This window comes from Gossypium hirsutum, chromosome D05, assembly GCF_007990345.1.
Source record: "Gossypium hirsutum isolate 1008001.06 chromosome D05, Gossypium_hirsutum_v2.1, whole genome shotgun sequence".
NCBI lineage: Eukaryota > Viridiplantae > Streptophyta > Magnoliopsida > Malvales > Malvaceae > Gossypium > Gossypium hirsutum.
Window position 1 is genome coordinate 58,060,854 of NC_053441.1, and position 24,878 is coordinate 58,085,731.

At 30.6% G+C, this 24,878-nt stretch overlaps 1 protein-coding gene and 1 long non-coding RNA gene across 7 annotated transcripts in view; both read right to left on the reverse strand.

Moving 5' to 3' along the window:
- Positions 1-208: 208 nt before the first annotated feature.
- On the reverse strand, positions 209-6,842 carry LOC107903647 (disease resistance protein At4g27190). Of its 6 annotated transcripts, none has more exons than XM_041092271.1 (8): positions 6,207-6,842; positions 6,067-6,103; positions 5,822-5,885; positions 3,852-5,699; positions 3,630-3,764; positions 2,108-2,890; positions 877-1,617; positions 209-473 (listed from the first exon to the last, which is right to left on the reverse strand). In XM_041092271.1, exon 4 carries the CDS (start codon positions 5,687-5,689, stop codon positions 4,394-4,396), a length of 1,296 nt encoding a protein of 431 aa, XP_040948205.1. In that variant the 5' UTR covers positions 5,690-5,699; positions 5,822-5,885; positions 6,067-6,103; positions 6,207-6,842; the 3' UTR covers positions 209-473; positions 877-1,617; positions 2,108-2,890; positions 3,630-3,764; positions 3,852-4,393. The 6 variants fall into 6 exon arrangements, with proteins under 6 accessions (XP_040948205.1, XP_016685242.2, XP_040948206.1 ...); XM_016829753.2 differs by having other exon boundaries at positions 3,852-5,735; XM_041092272.1 differs by having other exon boundaries at positions 3,630-5,699; positions 6,067-6,099.
- Positions 6,843-10,674: 3,832 nt separating this feature from the next.
- Positions 10,675-24,878, reverse strand: part of LOC107903652 (uncharacterized) — a 41,542-nt gene continuing 27,338 nt past the window's right edge. The window contains exons 2-3 of the long non-coding RNA XR_001685876.2: positions 15,313-15,315; positions 10,675-10,721 (exon numbers count right to left, since the gene is read on the reverse strand). This is a non-coding gene — a long non-coding RNA (uncharacterized lncRNA). The remainder of the gene's footprint in view (positions 10,722-15,312; positions 15,316-24,878) is intronic.

Consider the following 24,878-nt stretch of genomic DNA (forward strand, 5'->3'; position numbering starts at 1 on the left):
ATTAATTTAAAATTTTAAAATAATTTTATTATAATTTTTAAATCAAGCACTTTGATATGTTAAAATTAACTATAAAATAATTTAGGAATTTATTAACCACAAAAATAATTTAAAAACTTGTGTCAACAAATGAAGAGTGCTTTTAATAAAGTTGATATTTATTTCTAAACAAATGAAGATTTCTTTTAATAAAGTTGATATTTAATAAAATTTTAGTTTTATTTTTTAATCTTTTTTAACCTTTGATTAATGAGCAGAATTCACATACTTTGTTTTTGCTTATACCTCAATAAATTTTTCTTCAATTTAACGAATAAATGGTACATAATAACAAATAAATGGCATTCAATTTAAACATTCGCAATGCTTAATTTTCCATTAGGCCACCATTCTATATCACTACCAATTGGCCATGCAGTTTCTTGAGCTGTAGCAGATTCTTCCACTATAATTTCATCATCTGATTGGCTTGCCTGCAAAGCAAATTAAACCTTCACTTATTACTGTTTGCTTTTGATGATTGATGATGAAGAAAGCAAAGCCAATTTTCCAAAATTGGACAAAGGATGACATATTAAGAACAAGAACTGTGAATTGATAATAATAATGCAACAAGGATATCTAGAAAGAAATATTGACAGCCACTTGATGCAAACTGATTACAGTTAATGCAATTTCATTTAGTCATTTAAAGCATTAAAAAAAAAAGAATTTCTCTCAGGCAGCCAAAATAAAAATATTGCATCAATGCATAGAAATTAAAGCTTAATATTGGGAGAATACATAGAGAAAATAATTGAATGGATGAATTTCTGTTTTAAAGCTTATTGTTGAGTTTTGAAGAGTAGTGTACTTGAGTTTTGAAGAGTAGTGTACCTGCGTTTTCGCATGCACTGATTTCTCTGAACCAACACTAAATCTTGTGGTCATGTTGGGACAACCTTTTACTTGTAAATACGTCAAAAATGGGAAAACAAATTGGTAACCCACAGGACTAAAGCTCACGAGGTTTGGTAGCTCAACAAGCTTTAAGAAGCGGAGCAGAGGTAGGCGTATCACTTTCTCTTCTTCCTCATTCAGATTTGTCTCATCTCCTTCAAACACCTGCTCTAATTTGGAGACCTGCCTAAGGCATAATCCACTTAGTTTTGGAAGGCCGCCATGAACAAGAGGAATCGGGAAGAGACATTTCAAGTTTTCACAGTTAATGATTGTAATCCACCAAAAATTAGGGAAGCAAATAGGTTGGAGATGATGTTGTGACGGAGTTTGATCCTTCTCAATTATTTGCTCCAATTCCTCACAGTCAGCTATATGCAACCACGACAATTGTGGCAAATTTCGAGCGATGGTAGGTGAGAAGATGTATCTTAACCTTCTGCAATTGCGGACTTGCAATCGAGTGAGATTTTGAAAGTGTTCAACTTGAATGGGACCACTCCATATCACCCGCAATTTAGTTAGTTTGGACAACGTTAGCTTCTCCAGACTTGAAAGATTATATCTAGGATATTCAAATAACTCTTCAAAATTGAAAATTGATGTTCCTCCTCTCCTTTCAGGGACTGTCACGTTGCTTATTTGCTTCTTTTCTATCATCTTCGAAAAGTACAATACCTATAAACATATCATCAATTTAAGAATAAGCACAAGATTTCTTTTTCAATCTTTTCTAGTCAAAGAATTCAAATTTTTAAAAAGTTTACTGTTCAACTCAAATACATATAATTAAGATCATACATTACCAAAAAAAAATTCACAAAAAATAAAATCTCCAAAAATATGGTGCAAAAACACAACATAAATAATATTACGTAGTACTAGATAGTGGTTGCAATATATATATATATATATATATATATAAGAAACTAAAATGTCTTAAATGTCTCGTATAGATTATAAAAGTATTCAGTTGAAATGTTATTTATGTTACTAATTGGTATTGTAATTAACTAAACTACTTAACGGTTTATTTAGATTAGTTTTTAGACCAAAATTCTACAATGAAAACTATTTTTTAAAGAGTTATACAAGCATTTATTTATTTTATACAGAAAAAATCAAAAGGTGAAAATTTGAATAAATAATATATATAAGGTGGTCTTACCTGTATATTAGTTGAAACGATAATAGGTGTCAATTGAGGACAATCTCTCACTTTTAACAAGTGTAAAGATGCCGATGTCAGCACAATGTAGTTTCTCTCCTTTCCTTTCAATTGAGGCAAATTAATCAACTCAACGTTTTTCAATCATGCAAGACCTTGAGACATTGAGATTAACACTTCATCTGGTCCTTGGATTATTTCTTGTAATTGGGAACAACTCTCTATCGTCAGAGTTTGCAATTGCCCAAGACTATTAGCAACACACATTGGGAAGAGAAATTTCAACTTATTGCATTCTGTGACTCGTACTTCCCTTAGGCATTGGAAGCTTATGGTTGATACTTGTGAGTCTTGGATTATTTCTTCCATTCCAAAGCACCTCTCTATCATCAGAGTTTGCAATTGCCCAAGACTATTAGCAACACACATTGGGAAGAGAAATTTCAACTTATTGCATTTTGTGACTTGTACTTCCCTTAGACATTGGAAGCTTATGGTTGATACTTGTGAATCTTGGATTATTTCTTCCATTCTAAAGCACCTCTCTATCCTCAGAGTTTGCAAATTGGGCGCGTTTAGTTGTTTAGAGCTAACTTGGGCAACAATAATTGGAAAGAGAGATTTCAAGCTTTTACATTGCAAGATATCAAGTAGAATCAGATTTGGAAAGCAAAGAGGTAGGGGATGATGTTGTGATGACGTTTGATATTGCTCCAATTCCTCATATTTACATGAATGCAAATTGCTCAATTGTGCATTTGTCATCTTCCCAATCACCAATTCCTATAAACATTTCATCAATTTTCAATTTCAAAATGTTCAAAGATGTCAACAGCTAACTTAACATTTCATCAATTAATTTCCTTACAAAAAAAAATTATTTTACCTTAAATCAATATTATACTCCAAAAATATGGTACAAAAACAGTCATAAATAATATCACATAATCTGTACATATAAATTATTTGACAGGTGTAACAACGCAATTGGGAATTACTTCAACTCATTTTCATTTATTAATACAAAAATTAAAAACCACCTGTGTAAAAGGCTATATTAAAAAAAAATTAAATATATTTTTTTCTAGTTTATTTTTTAATACAAATTTTAAAATCATCCATAATTCCTTCCCACATTTAAATAGAAAGATACACGTGCTTGAGTGCACTCGAACCTACATCCTCCTATTCAGACAACAATATTGATACCAACCAAACTAAAACTTATATATAATTTTATATAGCTTACTTTTGTTGACCCACATAATAGGTATAATATAATTTAGTATTAGATAAATAGTTTGCAACATATCTAAAACATAAAGTTTGGATAATATTTTTTTTTTGAAAATTTTATTAATCTTATTATATGGTATTATAATAAACTAATTTGTTTAAAAGGTTATTTAGATTAGTTTTAGACCAAAATTATAAAATAAAATCTATCTTTTAAACAACTATTCAAACAACAAATTATTAAAGAAAAATAAACAAATAAATAATAAACAAAAAAAAATCTTACTTGTGTCGTAGTCAAAATAATAAAATGTGTCAATTGAGGACAATTGTGCACTTTTAACTTCTGCAAAGACGATTGCGTGAGCATAATGTCGTTCACGTCCCTTCCTTTCAATTGAGGCAAATCAATCAACGAAACCTAAAATGAAAAGCATAATCAAATTTCCCAATCTTTGACCATAGGACGATAAGGAAAAGAAAAGTTATTGCAGTGAGACACACATACTTCCCTTAGACTTTGGAGTAGACATTTGTATGCCACTTGTCGGTCTTGGATTATATCTTCCAATTGCGAGCAACGCTCTATCTTCAAAGTATGCAGACATTGGGAAGATATATTTCAAATTATTGCTTCTCCATATTTTAACAATCTTCAGACTTTGGAGGCTTAAATAACGACTGGGCCCTTCTTGTTCTATGCTCCTCAATTCAGCAATTGGGAATAACACTTGCATCTCACTACAACCTGAAACTATAACCTCTTCAAGCTTTTGTAAAAAACCTTGCGGCTGGGGAGCATTGCACATCTCTTCCAAATGAAACATACGACTTAATGATAACTTTCTCAAATTAGAGAGTGCAGTGATTGGCACTTGCTGCTTTGATGCATCAATTAAGCATTGCATAGACTGTCACCCTCGAAGATCTAGAGAAGTCAACTTTCTAAATCCCAAGTCCAAGCTCGGAATAAGGTTTGGGTGACCCTCCACATAACCCAATTCAAGAGATTCTACATCTTCAAGTAGTTGCTTGCATGCATCTACAGACTCATCGATTCTCAACATAAATCTTATCATCTTCAGGAAATAAAGAGCACAACAAGAAACATGTCTTTGTCTCCATATTCTTCAAGTAGTCGAAGCTCGCCTCAAGACATACATAGGCATTTTCTTCATTAACATCCTCAATTTCAGTCAATCTACGATCTTTGAGTCTCCGGTATGCAGCTTGCCACTCATAATGGGTTTTACCTTTCAAGGCACTTCCCAGTGGAACTATAGCTATAGGCAAACCCCCGCATTTTTTGCCAATTTGATTTGCTCGAATTTTAATATAATCATCAGAAAAGTCATCTAGACCTGCTTTCTTTTCAAACAGAGTCCTAGCTTCATCATCATTCAAACAGCCAAGTTGTACCAGGTTTTGACAATCCATAGCTTGACATACTTGTTGACGGCGTGCTGTTAAAAGAACTTTGCAGCCTTTATGATCATCCCCAATTGGAATTCCAATCTTCTCCTTTAAGTTGATGGATTCCCAAATATCATCAAGGATGATAAGAATCCTCGGTTCATTCTTCAGCCTTAACCATAATTCTTGCTCGGATCTTCTTCCTTGTTCATTCTTCATATCAAAGCCTATGTATTGTGCAATTTCATCTTCAATTTTCTCAAAATTTGGCTTTTGAGACACAACCGTTATCACAACTTTGTCAAACAATTTCAGTTTTTGAGCTTGACTTCCAACTTCACGAGCCAGGGTGGTCTTGCCCACCCCTCCCATCCCCCACAACCCAATCATGTTGATATTGTCATCTTTTAAGGCTTCAATGATTTGATAAAATGCAGTCTCTGAAGATTTCGAAAACACAAATTCCTTAGAACATAGGAAATCTATGGTGGGAAGGGCACTAGGTGCAGGGTAACCGACTGGTCCAAGTTGACCAAATTTGTCCAAAAGCTCAGAGATATCCTGGATTTTCTTCATTGCTTTCTTGCTTAATTGATATCTCCAACTCCAATTAGGACACCAATTGAGACACCTCTTATTCAGTTGGATTTCCTCCTCCAGAGTTCCCATATCCGACAGTGTTTCGTCTGCCCTTGATTGCAAGTTCTGTACATCATTTTCAATTAGTAGAAGCCGATTTTTAGCATCCTCAATCTTATGTAGTAGACGAACTCGTGCATCTGCAAGTTCACGCTTTTTCTCTCGGAGCTTTTCAACATTGTCATGAAAGCAACGGACATAATCAAGTTGACGTCCTACCGGCTTCACCACACAGTCCACAACCAGTGTTCCAACTGTGTTAGAAAGAGCAGCCTCACAAAATCCGCAACCCATGCTTGACAACCTCAAATTGAAAAATATGATGTTCCAAGTTCAAACACTGTAGTGAATCATAAGTAATTACCATAAAAAAATTAAAGAATCAAAAAGTGTTTTGAAGATTAAGACACTACTTCTTATACATACCAAGGATGGAGAAAGACAACTCAACCTATGAGAATCAATGTGCTGTTCTTTCAACTCAGTCCAGCTGAAAACACAATGAGAACTTTAATAAACAAATAAAATCATATACGAGTGTAATGTCATATAATTATAACTAAAAAAGACAGCTAATTACTGATAAAAATAATAATTCAAAATATTTTAACCCTCACACTAATAATATTATAGATATAATGCTGAAAAATATAATAAACATATCCACTTACCATTTCAAAATCCAAACAGTCTTTTAGCTCTTACTTGCTTCAAGAAAAACATAAAAAGATGAGATGAGATAAAAAAAAATATAGAAAAACTTCAATTTATATATAAAAAACAGAAATGAAGCATATATAAATAGGTTTACCTCACTTGGGAACTTCTAAAATCAAACTACGCTTAGTGCTCAGAAGATTGTTACTTCAAAACAATCAAAAGGGAGGGATTTGAAGGTTGGTTTTTTTTTTCTTTAGCAAAAGTAAGTAAAACTGAATACAAAAAGAAAGGAACTTGAAGAAGGGGAGGGAAAAAAGAAGAACATAAAAAGATCAGATGAGATCAAAAATATATAACACAAATATAAATAGATTTTTCTCACTTGGAAATTTCAAAATCAAACTACACTTAGTGTTGAGAAGATTCTTACTACTTCAATACAATCAAAAGGGATTCGAAGGTTGGGTTTTTTTTGAACAAAAGTAAGTAAAACTGAATACAAAAAGAAAGAAACTTGAAAGAAGGAACAACAAAGTAGAAATCAAGGTTGAACTAAAAAAAAAGAGAAACTTTTAGAAAGGAATTGAAATTGATCTGCCTAGAAAAGTCAACCACTCGGAAAGCATAAACTCTAACACAACTGGGTTTTCTTGGTTTAGTAGCCAAAGGATCTGTGTTATGAGATTAGTGCAGTATTGGATCTAAATTATGAGGATTTGTTTTTCTGATTGGTTTGCCACATGACATGAAATGGTAGAGGACGACTTAGAAAAAAGTGAAAGTCTTTGTGTTAATTATTTGTATGATTTTCAGTACATTTAAAATATCTACTTTTCTTCAGTTTCTTTTTCTTAATTTTCATTTGTTATTAGAAATGAAAATGGTTTTTCTTTATTCATTTTTATACATTTAAGGTGTATTTTCTATTATTTATTTGTTTCCAAATTTTAGAGACAAACGTAACTATACTTGTTAAATTTTATTTATTTTTATTATATAGAAATCTCTTTTCCTCAAAATTAACTATAAATAACAATAGAATTTTTGAAATTTCGATATCATATGAGAGACTTTCAAAAATTCCAATGTAAAAATTATGGGAGTAGGCCAATTTTACAAAACACTCCTAGTTATAAGCGTTTTTAGCTAATTTGCAGAAAAATACTTCTAGTTGGAAGCATTTTTAATGTATTGCTAGAAAAACACTTCTAGCTGAAAGCGTTTTCTATTAAATCAACTGAAAATGCTTCTACCTAGAAGCATTTTCCCTCAACGATAACTCTAATGACTACTTTCTCCAACGGCTATTTAATTAGCCATTGGAGCCCCCACCCACCCTCTATGGTCCCATTTTATTTCCTATATAACCCTTTCCCATTTCATTTTTCTTCCAATTCAATCTCAAATCTCTCTTAAATTTCTATAAATTCCCTCTTAAATTCCCACTCAAAATTTATTTCTCCCACAACTTTATTTTTTTATTAAAATTATTTCAACATTTTCATAAATTAATTTTTCTATTATAAATTATTCGGCGTTTTTCAAAATTAGCAATGACAAAATCTCTATTCGTTTCGATGACAATCACATTTCCGTTGACCAATTGCAAATTGTAAGAATATTTTTTATTATATTTCAATGTTGCTTAATTTTACTATTTCTTGTTATATTTGAATTTAATCTTTTGTATATTTTTTTACCTAAATAGGAAGAATATCAAATTTTAAAGACGTATATTCGCAATCTATCCGCTCATCCATCACCCTTGATCGAACCCTACTTGAGAAATGTCGATTTTCGCATGTGACCCTTGTAAACGCGTTTGTGGAAAAGTGGAGACCCAAGATGCACACATTTCATCTTCCATGCGGCGTGTGTACTATCACTTTGGAGGACATGCAACTATAGCTTAGGTTATCGGTGGATGGATTGAAAGTGACTGGGTCAGTTCAAGCAGCCGATTGGGGAGACGTATGCGAGAAACTTTTAAGGAAGGTTCCAGAGATGATTTTTGAAGCCCATATAGATATGAGTTGATTAAGAAGAAATTTTGGTGGGCTTGATGAGGATTCAACTGAAGTCTAAAAAGAACAACACGCTTGGGTTGTAACACCCCAAAACCCAGCCTAGAAGTAATGACTAGATATTGAGGAATTAAATCAACTCGTTCAAAGCTTCGGTTCAAATCAAACTCTATGCATGCTTCAAAAAGATAAAATTTTGGCAAAACACCCATAGATGGTTAGAAAAGCCGAGTTCGAAAACACTTATTTAAAACCCATAATTCACATTCAAAATCGCGAGTTTTAAAAGTACTAATGTGAGCAGATCATTTCCAGTATTAAAAAATCACTTGTTACAAACCATATATTTTATTTTCAAAAAATACTTAAATGATTACTTAACCTTGTAGTAAAAAAATTTCAAAGTTTGTTTTAGTTTGAAAATCGAAATTTAACTTGTCAGCTAATGTGATTTGTAGTTTAATGCTCAGAAATATTAAAAGCCGACGAATAAAACAAAAACCAAAACTAAGACCAAAAACATATTACAGTCCAAAAATAATTAAATCGTAAACCCACAAATATTTTATCTGGTAACCAATCTGAGCTCCCGCAAGTTGTCCGGTCCTAACTCCGAAGTTAACCTGAAATGTATTAAACAAACAAATAAGCTAAAAGCCTAGTGTGTGTCTCCACCCACAAGCATAATTTTTATTTAACAAGCACATACGTAAATGTGATTACAAAATTTTACTTTAATGTATCAATAACATATCAAAATGTTGTATTACTAGAAACATATATATTCCAGATCATAATATCATATAACTGGAACATATTTTGGTTTGGAATATCATAATTTCATAGACAAATATATCATACTAGAATGTCATGTTTTCATAAGTGCATATGTCATACCAGACCAGAACAAATGCATACACAAATCCTACCTTCATCTGCTACACACCAACTCCATCCAACAAATCACACCAATTAGGACTTTAAGAGTCCATCCATTCAAATCACACCGGATCATGGTGGTATGCCACTCATAATAGTACAGCTCAGTTGCCAAACATATATAGTGGTTTAACTGCCGAAAATGCACTAATGCTACTAGAAAACACTTCCTCCAACAAAATAGAACCACCCAAATGCATATGTTAAATCACGTTGACATGCATACCACATGGTTTTTATGCACGCAAACATAAACAGATATTATACGGAACGTAACTTACACATAATTTATATATATCATAGCATATCATATTCATGGTCGAATCGGATAACTTATCAAAACAGATAACAAAATATGTATAACACACATGGTTTACAAAATAGTCATGCTTAACTCACATACCTACTTACAGCAGATAATATCGCATTATTATATTTATCAAAATTTATTTAACATACTTCCTACACTTACCCATGCTTGTTGTACTGAAATTTATGCTTTCTAGGCCTATATAATGCACCTAGACCCAAATTCTGAGTTCTTTAGTCGACCCCTAATTGGCCCAAAAGACCCACTCAACCCAAAAAGCTAGCCCGTGTGGTCTACATAGTCTATCCACACGATTTGCATGATCTCACACAACAGTGTGGGAACACGGCCTACATAACAAGCCACATGGGTTGTAAAAACACACATCGTCGTGAGCTCCACACGGGCTACAAAATCACACACGGTCATGTACCTCTCATGACCTACCACACGGTTATGTGTCACTGGACAGTTTTAGAAAACAACCTTGTTTTGCATATTTTCTAAATTTTCGATGAGTTTTTCGAGTTAGATCACACGTCTGATTGCTGATTTTGATGTAGATTCATGAAAGAACACACTAGAACCTAAAATCAATATTCCAAACGTATCAAATTAGTATCAAAATGCAACACTAAATCAAGAATGACTCACTAACATAACATTAAAGCACCTAGCACAAAGAAAACAACAACAACAATATCTAAGTCATCGAAGGAACACCCAACAGCTCTCATTCTTCTCCTAAAAATGCATCGAACTCATTAAGTATACAAAATACAAATTAATACCACACTACTAAAGCTCTGAAACCCTAAACGCCTAATGAAGTAATTTTAATACATGGCTAAAAAAATGGAGGATGAAGCAACCTTACCCTTAATGACTAAAACTGATAGCACAAAGGACAAATGATACACAAATTAACAAAAGAATAAAAAAAGAGAGAGAAAAAAAGCATAAAAGATAAAAAAAACCAACCATAAAGAAAGAAACTAACGAGTAAGTGAAGAGGGAGGGAGAGAGTGAGAGGATGGTATCTTTATGGAAGAAAGTTTTGCGGTTTGGACATGAGGGCAAGTTGGCAATGAAGAATGCTTAAGAAAAGAGATTCAATTGAAGTTAACAGTGAAGAATGCTTTTAATGTGCCAACATTAGACCAAGACAAATAATTGTAAGTTTTGTCAAAAATCTTAGTTTTCTTTTTTAATCTTTGATTAATTAGCAGAATTCACATACTTTGTTTTTTTCTTATAGCTCAATAAATCTTTCTTCGCTCATAAGAAAAAAAAAGTAAGTGGTACATAATATCGAATAAATGGCATGTAGTTTTCCAAATTAACTCCTTAAATAGAAATAACTTCATTTACTGCTCCATTCATTTTAAAATTCCTCTTTGGCCCACCTTTCTATGTCAGTACCAATTGGCCATGCAATTTCTTAAGCTGTAGCAGATTCTTCCACTATAACCGATTTCGTTGCTCGTTGTCTAACGTGCCAGCAAGTTAAGATTCCCTTATGGAAATTTGAGTGTATAATGATGGACTTCGTTAGTGGGTTGCCTTCAACACCTACTAAAAAGGATTTTGTATGGTCATCGTGGACTGGTTGACCAAGTTTGCCCATTTTATTCTAGTTTGGACAGATTATTCTTTGCAGAAATTGGCCAAGCTATATTTTTGAGATTGTGAGACTTCATAGGGTTTCGATTTTGATAATTTTAGATAGAGATCCTAAATTCATGTCTCGATTTTGAAAAAAACTTTATGAGGCTTTGGGTTCGAGATTGAACTTCAGTACTGCATTCCATCCTTAGGTCGATGGTCAATCTGAGTGGGTGATTCAGATACTGGAGGGTATGCTTTGAAGTTATGTAATTGATTTTCGAGGTAGTTGAGATGATTTCCTACCTTTGGCTGAGTTCGTCTATAACAACAGTTTTCAGTCTAGCTATAACACCCTCTAACCCTAAATCGTTGTCGAAACAAGGTTATGAGGCATTACCAGACCTATCAGATAATCTACAAATAATTCCTAAATAAATAATAAATATATTATAATATAATCATAAATTCATATAAAGTTTTACTAATTGACTTCATTCATTTTTTTCTTTTTTTTTTAAAAAATTCAATATAACCCCTTTATAAATATTTAACCTTCCCTTCTAATTTCAAATCGCAACCAAACCAATTCCAGTATTTCAACCAATGCATTTATATTCTCAAATATACTTAAATCATATTTGAGATATTGACTTAACAACTTAATTGATGAAACTCATTTCTAATTAGCTCATAAAATTATTCAAACCGTTTCAATTCAATACTAATGTCATAAATTATTTCTACCATTTCACTAATTTAATCATCAAAACACCAAATATCTTTCTTTACAACAAAATCGTATAACATACCAAAATAACCATTATAATCCTTATATACATGCCACATTCATTTAAAGGAAGAAAACATCACCAAAATCTTTATGCTGGAGTCGGGATCGTTTGGATGCTGGACCGGGACACTTGACTCCTATCAACCTGCGCACAGAAACAACCGTACGCTGAGTATTCCATACTCAGTGGTATTACCATAATTCAAATAATAATAATAATAATAATAATAGAATATAATTATCAAGCATATTTTCAAATATCAATTCATTCTTAAACTTTCATTAATTAACAATAACAGTACAATTTTTAGCTATTCTTCAATTTCAATCACATATCACATATAATATTTTCAATCATTACATGAACATTAATAAGTTCCTGCCATTCATTTTCAATCTCAATTTCAATCCACAATTTTAAATTTTCTCATATTCAATACTACAATCGATCAAATTCATTTGATTTTCTCATTTCAATTATTCACCCTATTAACAATCTGGAATTTGATGGATACACGGATTCCAACCCAAACACACCAGTACGGCACATTGTGCCTAAAACGATACACAGTACCTGATCAGTATACGACACATAAGTGAATAAAACGACACACGAGGTGCCTGATACGACACACAAGGTGCCTGAAATACGACACATAAAGTGTCTGATATGCGACATATAAAGTGTTTGATCGAAAAAGTCGATAAATCCCGTACTTTTCCAAATCCTATGGCATGCCAACTATATCCAACTTAGCCCGACTAGTTAATAGGATATTCCGTATTACTTTTCAATTTCAATTTCATTCTCAATTTAATTACAACTCAATTCAATATACTTTTTCCATTTCAATCCACATACAATTCAATTTCAATTCATATTCATCGTTCAACTCAGTTGTAATAACCCAAAAATTCACGGGTATCGAAAAAGTATAATATTGGGCCTCCGTCTTAATAAATTGAGTTCGAAAATAATTATTAGAAGTAATTAAGAGTTTAGTTTAGTGCTTAATTAGGTATTAATTAGGTAAATTTAGTTTAATTAAGAGAAATTAGGAAAAAGGACTAAATTGAACTAGGGGTAAAAGTTGAATTATAGATTAATAAAAAATAAAAAGGGTTAAAATGGCAATTAAGCCATTAACAAGAAATGGGACGGTATAAGTGATAAAAATCTTAGATTTTTATGTTTTATATATTATATTATATTATATTATATTATATTGTATTATATTATATAAATTAAATAGATGACAAATGTGGTAAAGATTAAGACAAGTGTAATAGTAATAATTACATAGGTACACTTGTAATAAAAATAAATATATGATTAAATAATAAGTAAAAGATTTTTATATAACATATATTATTAATATTACTAGTTAAAATAAAAGAAATAAAGTAAAGTAAGTAAAATAAAAAGACAAAGAAACAAAAGAAGAACAGAATAGAAATAGAGAACAGACGAAAAAGAAAGGAAGGAAAGGGGAAAGAAAAATAAAAGGGAAAACTAGGGATTTGAAGCTTGAAGTTTAATAGGTAAGTAAAATCAAGTCCTTTTCTCATAAATTTGATATTTTTGGAATCCTAGAGTGAAATACTCTTGGATTTAAGTTGAAAATTTGAAAGTTAATAGATTTTTTTGAGTAGGGTTTATGTTGAATAAATGTTGGAATTGAGGTTTTATTTGATAGAATTTCTAGTTAGAGTTGATAAAAGGATTAAAGTGTGAAGTAAGCTATAAGTTTTATGTTTGTAAGGATTAAATTGAGGAAAATTTGAAATTAATGAAATATGTTGAAAATTTGGTAGTTAAATTTGAGTTTAGAAGAAATTTGAATAGAAATAGAGTGTGAATTAAATTAGAAAAGTAAATAAATTTAGTTAGGATTAAATTGGAATTAAAGTATAAATTAGATATAAATTCTATTATTATAAATTAATGTTGTAATTGATGGTGTAAATTATTATTATTTTCATAGCTAACAAGGAACTCGAGGCATCGACACACAAAGGAAATGAGAAGGTTATTGAAGAATAATCGAGCAAAATTCGGGTTTGTATTACTATACTTCAAATTATTTATTATTTGATGTTAAATTTAAATTATGTGTATGGTAAGCATATAATAAGGTAAGTGACTTTATTGAATTGAATTTGGAAAAAAAATTAAATTGAATCAGAAAAGTATGTGTTAGTATTGAACTGTGTTTTAATTAGTGAATGGAAAAAAAAATATAATTGATATTGAAAATGAATTCTTGAAATAAAAGTGAAAATTAGATTGTGAAATTTATATACCCTATTAACTAGTCGGGCTAAGCCGGATATAGTTGGCATGCCATAGGATTTGGATGAGTACGGGATTTATCGGCCTTGCCGATCAGGCACTTTATGTGTCGCATCTCAGGCACTTTATGTGTCGTATATCAGGCACCTCGTGTGTCGTATATCAGGCACCTCGTGTGTCGTTTCAGGCACTTATGTGTCGTATACTGATCAGGTACTATGTACCGTTTTAGGCACAATGTGCCGTACTGGTGTGTTGGGTTGAAATCCGTGTATCCGTCAAAGTCCAGATTGTTAATAGGGTGAATAATTGAATATGAGAAAATTTAAAATTGCGGATTGAAATTGATATTGAAAATGAAAGGCATGAAATTAATGCTTATGTTGTGATTGAAATTGTTACATGTGATTGAGATAAAAAATTTGCTAAAAATTGTATTGTTATTGTTAAATAATGAAAGTTTATGAATTAATTGATATTTAAGAAATTGAATAGTTACATGCTTGACAATTATAATTCTTTATTGCTATTATAATTTGAATTATGGTAATACCACTGAGTATAAAATACTCAGCGTACGGTTGTTTCCGTGCACAGGTTAAAAAGGGGTCAGAGTCTCGGTTCAGCATCCAGGACAATCCCGACTCCGACATAGAGATTTTGGTGATGTCTTTTTCCTAAATTGAAAGTGGCATGTACATAAGAATTATAATAGTTATTTTGGTATGTTATATAGTTTTGTTGTAAAGTAAGATATTATGTGTTTTGATGATTATGTTAGTAAAATGGTAGAAGTCCTTTATGGCATTAGTATCAAATTGAAATGGCTTGATTAGTTTTATGTGTTAATTAGAAATGATAATAGGATTTTTATTAATTAAGTTGTTATGTCAATATGTCAAGTAAGATTTAAGTATATAAATGCTTTGGTTGAAATACTGGAATTGGGTTGGTTATGTTTGAAATTTTACAGGGGGTTATATGTAAAAATAAGTAGAAATGTTGCCGAAATTTTTATAAAAAAATGATCAATGAATGTAATCAATTGTTAAAATTTAAACAATTTATGATTTATTTTAATATGTTGGTTATTTATTTAAAAATTATTTGTAAATTGTTTGATATGTCCGGTAATGCCTCATAACCCTGTTCAGGTGACGGTTTAGGGTTAAGGGGTGTTACATCAGTTTTCATTCAATTCAACAAAAACACTTACCTTATAATTTACTTACCATATACATAAATTAATTTAACATTTAATGAAAAAATAAATAATTTGAATTATAGTAATACAAACTCGAATTTCGCAGTTACTCCTTGATGACTTTTTTCCTTTCCTTTTTATACTGATGCCCCGAGTTCTTTGTTAGCTTTTAAAGTTTTAAAACCTTAAACCTTAGTTTTTCCTTTTCTTTTCTTTTTCTCCTTTCCCCTGCTCTGTTTCGAAATGGTTCTGCTATTCTTTTTTTTCTTTTCATTTCTTTCATTTCTTATATATGTACTAATTAATAATAATAAATATCTAATTTTTAACTAATCCATATATTACAAATGTATACATATATTATTTTACACTTGTACTTAATCTATACCCTACACTTGTCACAAATTAATTTATTAATCACATAAAAATATTATAATTTAATTATTTATCTAATAAATATCTTTTAAATAATAAATATCTACTTAATATACAAATATAAATATTACAGTTGTATATATTTATCTTTTTATACATGTATTATTTAATCATCATACATTTGGCATAAATATAATGTCATGATAATGATAATATTAATAAATAATATTAATTAATGTTATAAATATCTTTTTACTTAAATTTTAAGTAAATAAATAATTTTAATACAAGTGTATATATATTACACATGTACCACTTATCACCCTATATTTGTCATGTCTTAATTTATTTATTTCATAATATAATAATTAATATAATTTATAATTTAATATAAAACCTTAATAATAATTAATACTAAGATTTTTAAAAAATCATATAAAAATCTTAGATTTTAACGGCTTATGCCGCCTCACTTATGTTAATTGGCATAATTGCCATTTTAACCTCTTTCCATTTTCTTTTAATCTATAATTAAACCTTTACCCTTTATTCAATTTAATCCTTTTTCGCAATTACTCTTAATTAAGCTAAATTCACCTAATTAAAATTTAATTAGACGCACTACTAGACTCATAAATATTTCTAATAATTATTTTCGAACTCGATTTACAAAGATGGAAGCCCAATAGCATACTTTTTCGATGTCTGTGAATTTTGGGTCATTACACTAGCATCCAGATGACACCTTACAAAGCTCTGTATGGTTGTAAGTGTCGTACTTCACTATGTTGGACTAAGCTGGGGGAGCGACGGGTGTTGGGTCCTGAGTTGGTTTCCAAGACTGAGGGCAAGGTCAGATTAATTCAGGATCGTCTTAAGACAGCTTTTGATAGACAAAAGTCATATGCAGATTTGAAAAAGAGGGATATCGATTACTCTGGGGGTGACTCCATTTTTCGTAAGGTATCTTTGTGGAAGAAAGTTCTAGGTTTGGACGTAAGGGCAAGTTGAGCCCTAAGTTCATTAGGCCTTATCGAATTTTGAAGTGTGTGGGACTGATCGCTTATCAGTTAGAGTTACCTTCAGAGTTAGACCGTATTCATAACGTATTTCACATCTCTATGTTGAAGAGGTATCGGTTTGACCCATTCATGTTGTTTCTGTTGAGGAGATTGAGGTTAGACCAAATTTGACATTTAAGGATGAGCCGATTTAAATTTTAGATCGCCATGTAAAGGTTTTGAGGAGGAAGTCTATTCCATTAGTTAAGGTTCTATGGAAGAATCATGGCATTGAGGAAGCCACGCGGGAACTTGAGGACTCGATGCTTCAGTAGTATCCTCATCTGTTCGGATCAGGTAAATTTTGAGGCTAAAATTTCTTTTAAGGGGTAGAGTTCTAATGCCCTGACTAATTTTACTTTATTTCTGGGAATTTTGTCATAAATGTGTATCTGCTTCAGTGGCTAAGGTTTTGGTTGTGTGTTTGAGGTCTTGGGTTTAACCCCCACTTTTGGGAAAATAGGTTATTTTTTATTGTAGCCTATTCATTGGTGATTGGGTTTATATATTATCTTTAGTAAATTATATCAGAATGAGCTTGCTGGTTCGAGTGGTAAGGAGTTAGCTTGCCTTAAGATTTTGTGTTTGAGTTTCTGTGTGAATTAGAGTGATAATTTTTGCTTCGGTTGTCAGATAGAGGTTTGGCGAAATTGAAACTTTAAGGTAGTTGGATGTGGTTAGTTGGTAGGACTCTAAGGGATAAGGTAGGTAGTGGGAGAGTAAAGGATTTCTGTTACATTTGATTTAGTTTTTATTTAATTTTTATTTTTAATTTTATTTTTGATTTTTCCCAAAACTCTTCCCCCTTCTCTCACTTTTTTTTCCTTTCCTTTCTTCTCTCTATTTTTTTCTCTTTCTTTGAAAAAAATTCCTCCCTTTCCACTCTACAGTCTTTCGTTCCAACTAAACTATGTGCCATTATTATTTGATCAGTATTGTAGTTCGCTCATCACTCTCTTTTGTCTCAAATTCTTATTGTAATTCAATTTAGCAAGTTTGTGTAGGTGTAGTTATTGCTTTTGGTTGGTGTTTCTTTATTGACAGTGTTTTTGTTAATGCCATTTAGGGGAAGACCAAGGGGCTCGGGATTGTCTGTTGGTGACTTAGTTGTACGTAACTACCATCTTTCGATTGAAGGTAAGGGTTTAGTTGAATAATGGGTTGAATGGATCATTCTGGTTTCAATTTTAGTATCGATTTAATCACTAATTCGGTGATTTATTGGTTAATTGTAGGTTCTGGTTATCTCGTGGGAGCGTTCACATCAAATCCGAATCAGATGTGTAATGAAAACACGAGAAAACGAGGTTCGGTGAAAGTAAAAAAGCGGCCAATCGATGCCAGATGACGAAAGGCATGTGGTATTTCTATAAATCGAACATAAAAATAAAATTAAAATACAATTATATGCTAATACTATGCGATATTATCACATTCATAGTTTGATTCATATCATACTTAATTTAATATTATTCCTTCATTACATAACCATACACTACTTTAATTTCCAAATCACATTTCGTTATATAATTCATTCCATTATATCACATTTGCTATTTAATAACATTTTCATTTCCAAACCATTATCATCTCAAGTCATGATTTCAGTTTTATCAATTACTTCCCCTATTAACATGACTCAGACTCGGATATGCGGATCCAACCAACACATCAAAGTTTGTCACCAAGTGCCTAGCAGATAAACCATAGAAATTAATTGCACCTTGCGCTAGCCAGTAAAATCAAAAAATATATGTGCCCAGCACTGGTCAGTATAACTGACGAATGGGGTTCCCAACACTCCCTGACACATAGTCGTAAAACCTTAAACTCTTCCTATCCTACCTGAACAGTTAATAGGGTAATAATTTTCTCAATTCAATTTATAACAAATTACATAATCATACATCACCAATTATCAATTCAATCATTCATTTACCAACATAACAAAACATCTCATTTCCATATAGAATATAATCTCACATGCATCTCATTTCGAAATATAATCTCACATACGATATATGATATTATTACATCTATACAATTTAATCATTTATCACCAATAATTATTTGATCATAACAATTCAATTCAAATTTATCATTTTGCAACATTAATCTAGCAATTAACTTACCTTATATACTTTCCTAATAATACAATGTGTAATAGTAACAAATACAAAAGTTTAGATTATAAAAACACCAACAATAGATTTTAAGCTATTCAACATCGACTTTATCTTTCCCTTTCTTACTCGAGGATTCTGAAACGACATTAGCTATGGAATAAAACAAACCACACATTTCATCAATACACAAACAATTTCACATTTAATTATCAAATTACGTAACTTTTGTACTTTATTCAATTTAGCCCCTAAAATTGGGACTAGCCTAACTTTCACATGAAACCCTAAAATTTTATACTAATTTCACTACAAGCCTAATTAATTCCCTATTTCTCAATGTCATCCCCTAATTTTTAGTTTTTCATAATTTGGTCCCTATTACTCAAAATCAACCATTAACTTCACAATTTAACCCCTTTTCACTTCTAACCTAGAAATCTATCAAATTAGTCCCTAAGACTTTAACTACTCAATAATGGTAACATCCAAAATCTTAAACAATATTGAAAAAGAAGACATGGGTTGAATGAAAAAATAAGACATCAGAATTCCGAAAACATAAAAATTACAAGAAAATAAATTGAAGCTTGAATGCTTAAACCTCTAATGTCGAATACTTCTTCTTCTCCCTTTAATTTCGGCTTGCATGAAGAAAGAATGAAAATGTTTTTATTTTATGTTCCACTAACTTGTTTTAAGTTATTTTATTATATTATGTTTTATGTTATTAATTTATTTATTTGAAGTAAAAATTTACAGCATATTTAACATTTAAAACCATGTTGCCGTCTACTTATAAGCCATAGGTATAATTACCTTTTAAGTCCCCTTAAATAAATTCTAATTAGAATTCTTTAGTAATTCATACGTTTATCACTTACGCGATTTAGTCTCTATACTAAAATTAAGCCTTAATTCAATTAAATTTCTTAACCGAAATTCAACTCGCTTCTAATAAAACTCTATAAATATTTAATAAAAATATTTACGAGTCTGGTTCATGGAAACGGAGTCCCAAAACCTCACTTTTTAACACCATTGACTTTTGATTCATTACAAGGATGTTTGTCAATTAAGCACTAACACAAAGAAAATACTTGAACTGATAAAAAACAATACATGCTCACAAGTGTATACAAGAAAAAGATAAAGAATTGAAGCACAAAGGTTGAAAAAGGAGTTGTTGATCTTTCTTGATGGCTCTTAATCTTTTGTAATCTTTTTATTGTTGTTGAACATTTGAAAGCTGGTATTTATAGTCCCAAATTGATTTCCACCCATTGTGGTTGTTATGGAATTGAATAGAATCATTGGGATGTAAAAACCAATGCATTAATGTCACCTACAACAACAAGTATCGATACCTTTGGAGGGCTATCGATACTTTGGGCATTTAATGCCTCAATTTAGTGATCATTAAAGCCTGTAGTATCGATACAATAGGGTATGTATTGATACTTGCTATGAGGTATCGATACTCGGATAATTTATTGTTTAATTTTCAAAACATTGAACCTTAAAACAATATCATTACTAGGAGGAGGTATCAATATATTTGGTAAGGTATTGATACTTTGTATTTGTCCTCAATATTTTTTTTAGAGATAGAAGCTCAATTCAGTATCGATACTATGAAAGAGTATCGATACTTTGGTCAATATATCGATTCTCTTTTATTCGTGCTGCTTTTTTGAATTTCGAAGCTCAATTTGGTATCAATACTTGGGGTTAAGGTATCAATACATTGTTTAGGGTATCAATACTTTGATCCCTGTGAGTATTTTAACTTGTTTAAAAATGTTAGAAAAATTGTTTATTGTTTTAAAAAACTTCCAAAATAATTTTCAAGTATTTGAAAGATTAGATTTAAAATTTCTCTCTCAAAATATTTTGAAACAAATTTTTACTTTCAAATTTATAAAGTTTTATTTCAAAAACAAGTTTTACTCAAAAACATTATTTTTTTATATCAAAACTCTTATCAAATTAAAGCTTGACTTAACAAAATATAATCTTTAAACATTGCATCTAAATATTAAATATTAAAAATAAAATATAAACATATAATATACAATTTATTATTATAAACTAATAAATAATTCACTAAAATTAATGTTTTAATCAACATCTCTATTAGGAAAATGACAATTTAATTCTTTTTAAAAGTTTAATTACTAAATTTAGATTAAAAAATAAGAATCAAATTTAATAAAAATATATAAATGTTGAGGGCTAAAATTATCATTATACTTTTAATTAATTCTTTTTCTTGATGGTAAAAATGCAATTTTGCAATTTTAATAGTTTATATTTTTATAAAATTTAAAGGATTAAATCAATTTTTTATCATTTTTAAGAGGGACCAAAGTATAATTTTAATTTTACCTTTACTATTTAAAATTTTAAAAAGTTTAAAAAGCTTAAATAAAAAAATCATTTTTGGGGTCGGACCTACAAGCCCCTAATTATGCTACTACTTGGTGGATGCAATACAGAAAGTTTTTGCCATATTTAAACCTCCAAAATAAATTTTGCTATAAATATTATGCAAAGGATTAAAAGAATGTCTATGTTACATGGTATGGTTGTAAATGTAGTATCGTTCACTTTTTTTCAATATTCTTATATGTTTTGAAGGGTGTTAGAGAGTAGAGGTGTCCATGGGCAGGGTGGCCCGGCCAGGCCCGACGACCCGCCCAAAATATGAGAGGGTTTGGGTAAAAATATAGGCCCGAAATATGGGCTTGGGCAAAAAAAGAGGCCCGTTTAGAAAACGGGTCGGGCTTCGGGCACAACTTTTTTGGCCCGGACTCGGTCGGCCCGGCCCAAATATAATAAATATATGTTTTTTATTTTTTAAATTTTAAAATAATTTTTTTATTATTTTATTTTTAAAATAAATTTTTAGTGTTTTATTAAAAGAAAGGGCTTGGTCCGGCTGGGCTCGGGCTTAGGAATTTTTTCCCGGGCCGAGCCTGGACAAAATTTCAGGCTCATATTTTAGGCTAGGCCCGGGCCTAGGTTGCGGGCCAAAAGTTTTTCCTAGGCTCGGCCCGAACCCGGCCCGCCCATGAGCACTTCTATTAGAGAGTCATATTTCTACATTTATATTTGGACATTTGTCATGAATTAAGAGTGTAATACTTGAATTTGAAAGTTTTTCAAGTTTAAAAAAAAAAATTTGATTTGATAGTTATCAATCGAGCTCAAATTCAAACAATTCGAATTATCGATTAAGTTAAAGTCAAACATTTTAATATTTGATTAAAGTATCTTGCGAGCAATATTCTTTAATTAATTTTCATACTGTGCGGTGTATAGATTTATTGCATGTATTTATAAAAAAAAGGTTAATATGAAATAATTTAAAATATTTGTATTTAAATATCATGGAAAAAATTAAAATGCACGTAACTTCTATACAATAAATTAAGTGCTAAATTAGAGATATGATTGAATGACTGAAAACATGAATATAACTTACATTTGATTTGTGCCAGTAGAGTAACGTGTTAGAAACATAAAAATTTTGGCACGTTACTAAGGTTACTATAGTAAATACAGAAATTAATCTTGGAATATTTATAATATTAGAGGCTCATATAAATTTTTTAAGATTATATTGATTTTGATCTTGACTGTTGATATAAATTAAATTGTACTATTCAATCTTTAGGACTTCAACTATAAATAGATACCTTCCCATTTGTAATCATCCCATTGTAGCTCATTCTTGAGTAAGATCATACTTTTACGAGTATTTACTCGAACACTTGGTATGGTATTACTTTTTTGTGGCTTTTCTTGTTCTCTCGTTGCTTCTTAATTTTTTTGGTGCCCACTTTCGAGAGTAAGATTGATCTAGGCGAATTTGAAGCAAAAGAATCACTTAATACCACGCGATTTGCAAGCGCGTGACAATATTTTGTGGTTGTAATTTGCTCCAATATTACATTTGCTTTACTATAGTTTAAAGTGTAAGGATTAAGGACACAGATTTGATTTACTTCTAGGATTGTTATCATTTATTTCAGGGAAATGTTGGCTTAATGGAAAGCCACTTTATATTCAATAGAGATGGTTATTGTTAAGGTATTATTTACTTCGAAACCAAGAACATGGATGAAGAGTGAAGAGATCAATCTATTTTTTGTTTTCCTCGATGAAAATCTATGGTTTTTTTTTTCAAAAAATTTTATCTAGTGCAAATAACTTCCCATCCTCAATTTACAGCTATGTCGTTAGCAACAATTATATTAGTATGTTATTGCTTATACTTGTTCTTTGAAGGTGGAATTATGTGTTCCAGACCTTGAAATTCTTGGCATTGTATTTTGTCGAAACCATTTTTTGATAAAACAAAAAATTAAGTTGTCGACTTTAAGACAAAAATTGGAGTCGCCACCGATCCTTTATTGAGGTGTGATCGGCTCACCTTGAAAGCGATTTTGGTCTACAAAATTTGAGAAAACAGGTTCGGGAGTCAGTTACGCACGAGGAAGGGCTAGCACCCTCGTAACGCCCAAAATCGGTACCAAATTGATTATTTAATGTCTTGGTGTCAAAAGTTCGAGAAGATTTTTAAAATATGATCCTTGTATTTAAAAAATTGTATAAACCAAATTACATATTGAAATCCTCTTATTTAGGGAATATTCGATTGTTTAAGTTAGGTGAAGAAATCGAAACTCAATACGTTAGAGTACAATCTCTCAAAATTCCCAAACTTTGAATATTACCTTTTTTATAGGAAGATTTTCATCTCAAGAAAACAATATGTCATACCCAATACATTAGGACACAACATATTGAATTCTCGAAAATAAATTTTTTTATTCATGCGTTTTGAAAAAAATATTCTCGATTATTTAGGATTATTAAGGAAAATTAGAACCCAATACATTAGGGCTCAATCTTCCTGCAAATCCCAAATATCGAATATTACATTATCTTGAAAGCCTTTGCACAAAAATGATTTTAATGCTTTGATGAAACCAAATATATATATTAAATGATAAAATGTTAATGTATAACATAAACAAATACTTTAATTTAAATTATATGTGTATGTGTATTTACAGAATATGTATATATATAAGTATGATATATAAGTAAATTTTGAAAATATGTATATGCATATATTAAATATATATACATATAAGTATATATATATATAAATGAATGAATGAAATATACAAAAAGAAAAAAACCTATACTAATTTCTAAAAAAAAAAAATACGTAGATGTATATTATTGAAAATGCATGTATATGCATGGATCATGAAATATGAAAGATGTATATATATTATAAAATATAAATGTATATATATACATGTATATAAAAGCTATGAAAATAAAATAAAAATAAAATAAAATATGTATATGTATTATAAAATATACATATATATTTTAAAATTATAGAACACAAAACAAACAAAAACAAATGTATGTACGTATATGAAATATAAAATGTATATGCATATATTATAAGAAGTATGCACAAATACATGGTTATAATAATATTAATAAATAATAATACAATAATAATGATGCAATATAACAGTATTAATAATATATTAAAATATTTAAAAAACAAAAAAGAACAAATTAAGGATTAAATTGAAAATAAACAGAGTTTGGGGGCCGAATTAAAAACGGAAAACACAAAAAGGACCCAATCATAATGCGGGCAACAGAAAGAGGACCCAAAGAGAAATATCCCCACACTAATCCCAGGTGTCGTTCCAGTGAGACTTATGCGTATGGTCTATGGATCAAATTGAAACAGGAGAGAAATTTTGTGGCCAAAACTGTAAATATGTGAAAAAACTTCATTGAAAATGACACAAAAGCGGGGGACCAAATGCACAAATATCCCCACCAGCGAAAACATGCAGGTCACCTAGGTGGATCGGGTCACACACGCGGGTATAGGCCTATACGGCACCGTTTTGGGGCCACTGAAATAGGCCCTAAACGACGTCGTTTCATGCCTGCTATAAAATCAAAATTTTTCTAAAAACATTCCATTTTCTGCCATTTTTCAATAAAAACAGAACAACCCTAGCTTTCTCTGCTAGGGTTTTTAACTTT

What these genes read in the sequence shown, in the direction of transcription:
- LOC107903647 (XM_041092272.1), bottom strand. Translation starts at nt 5,689, where the DNA reads ATGGGTTGCGGATTTTGTGAGGCTGCTCTTTCTAACACAGTTGGAACA.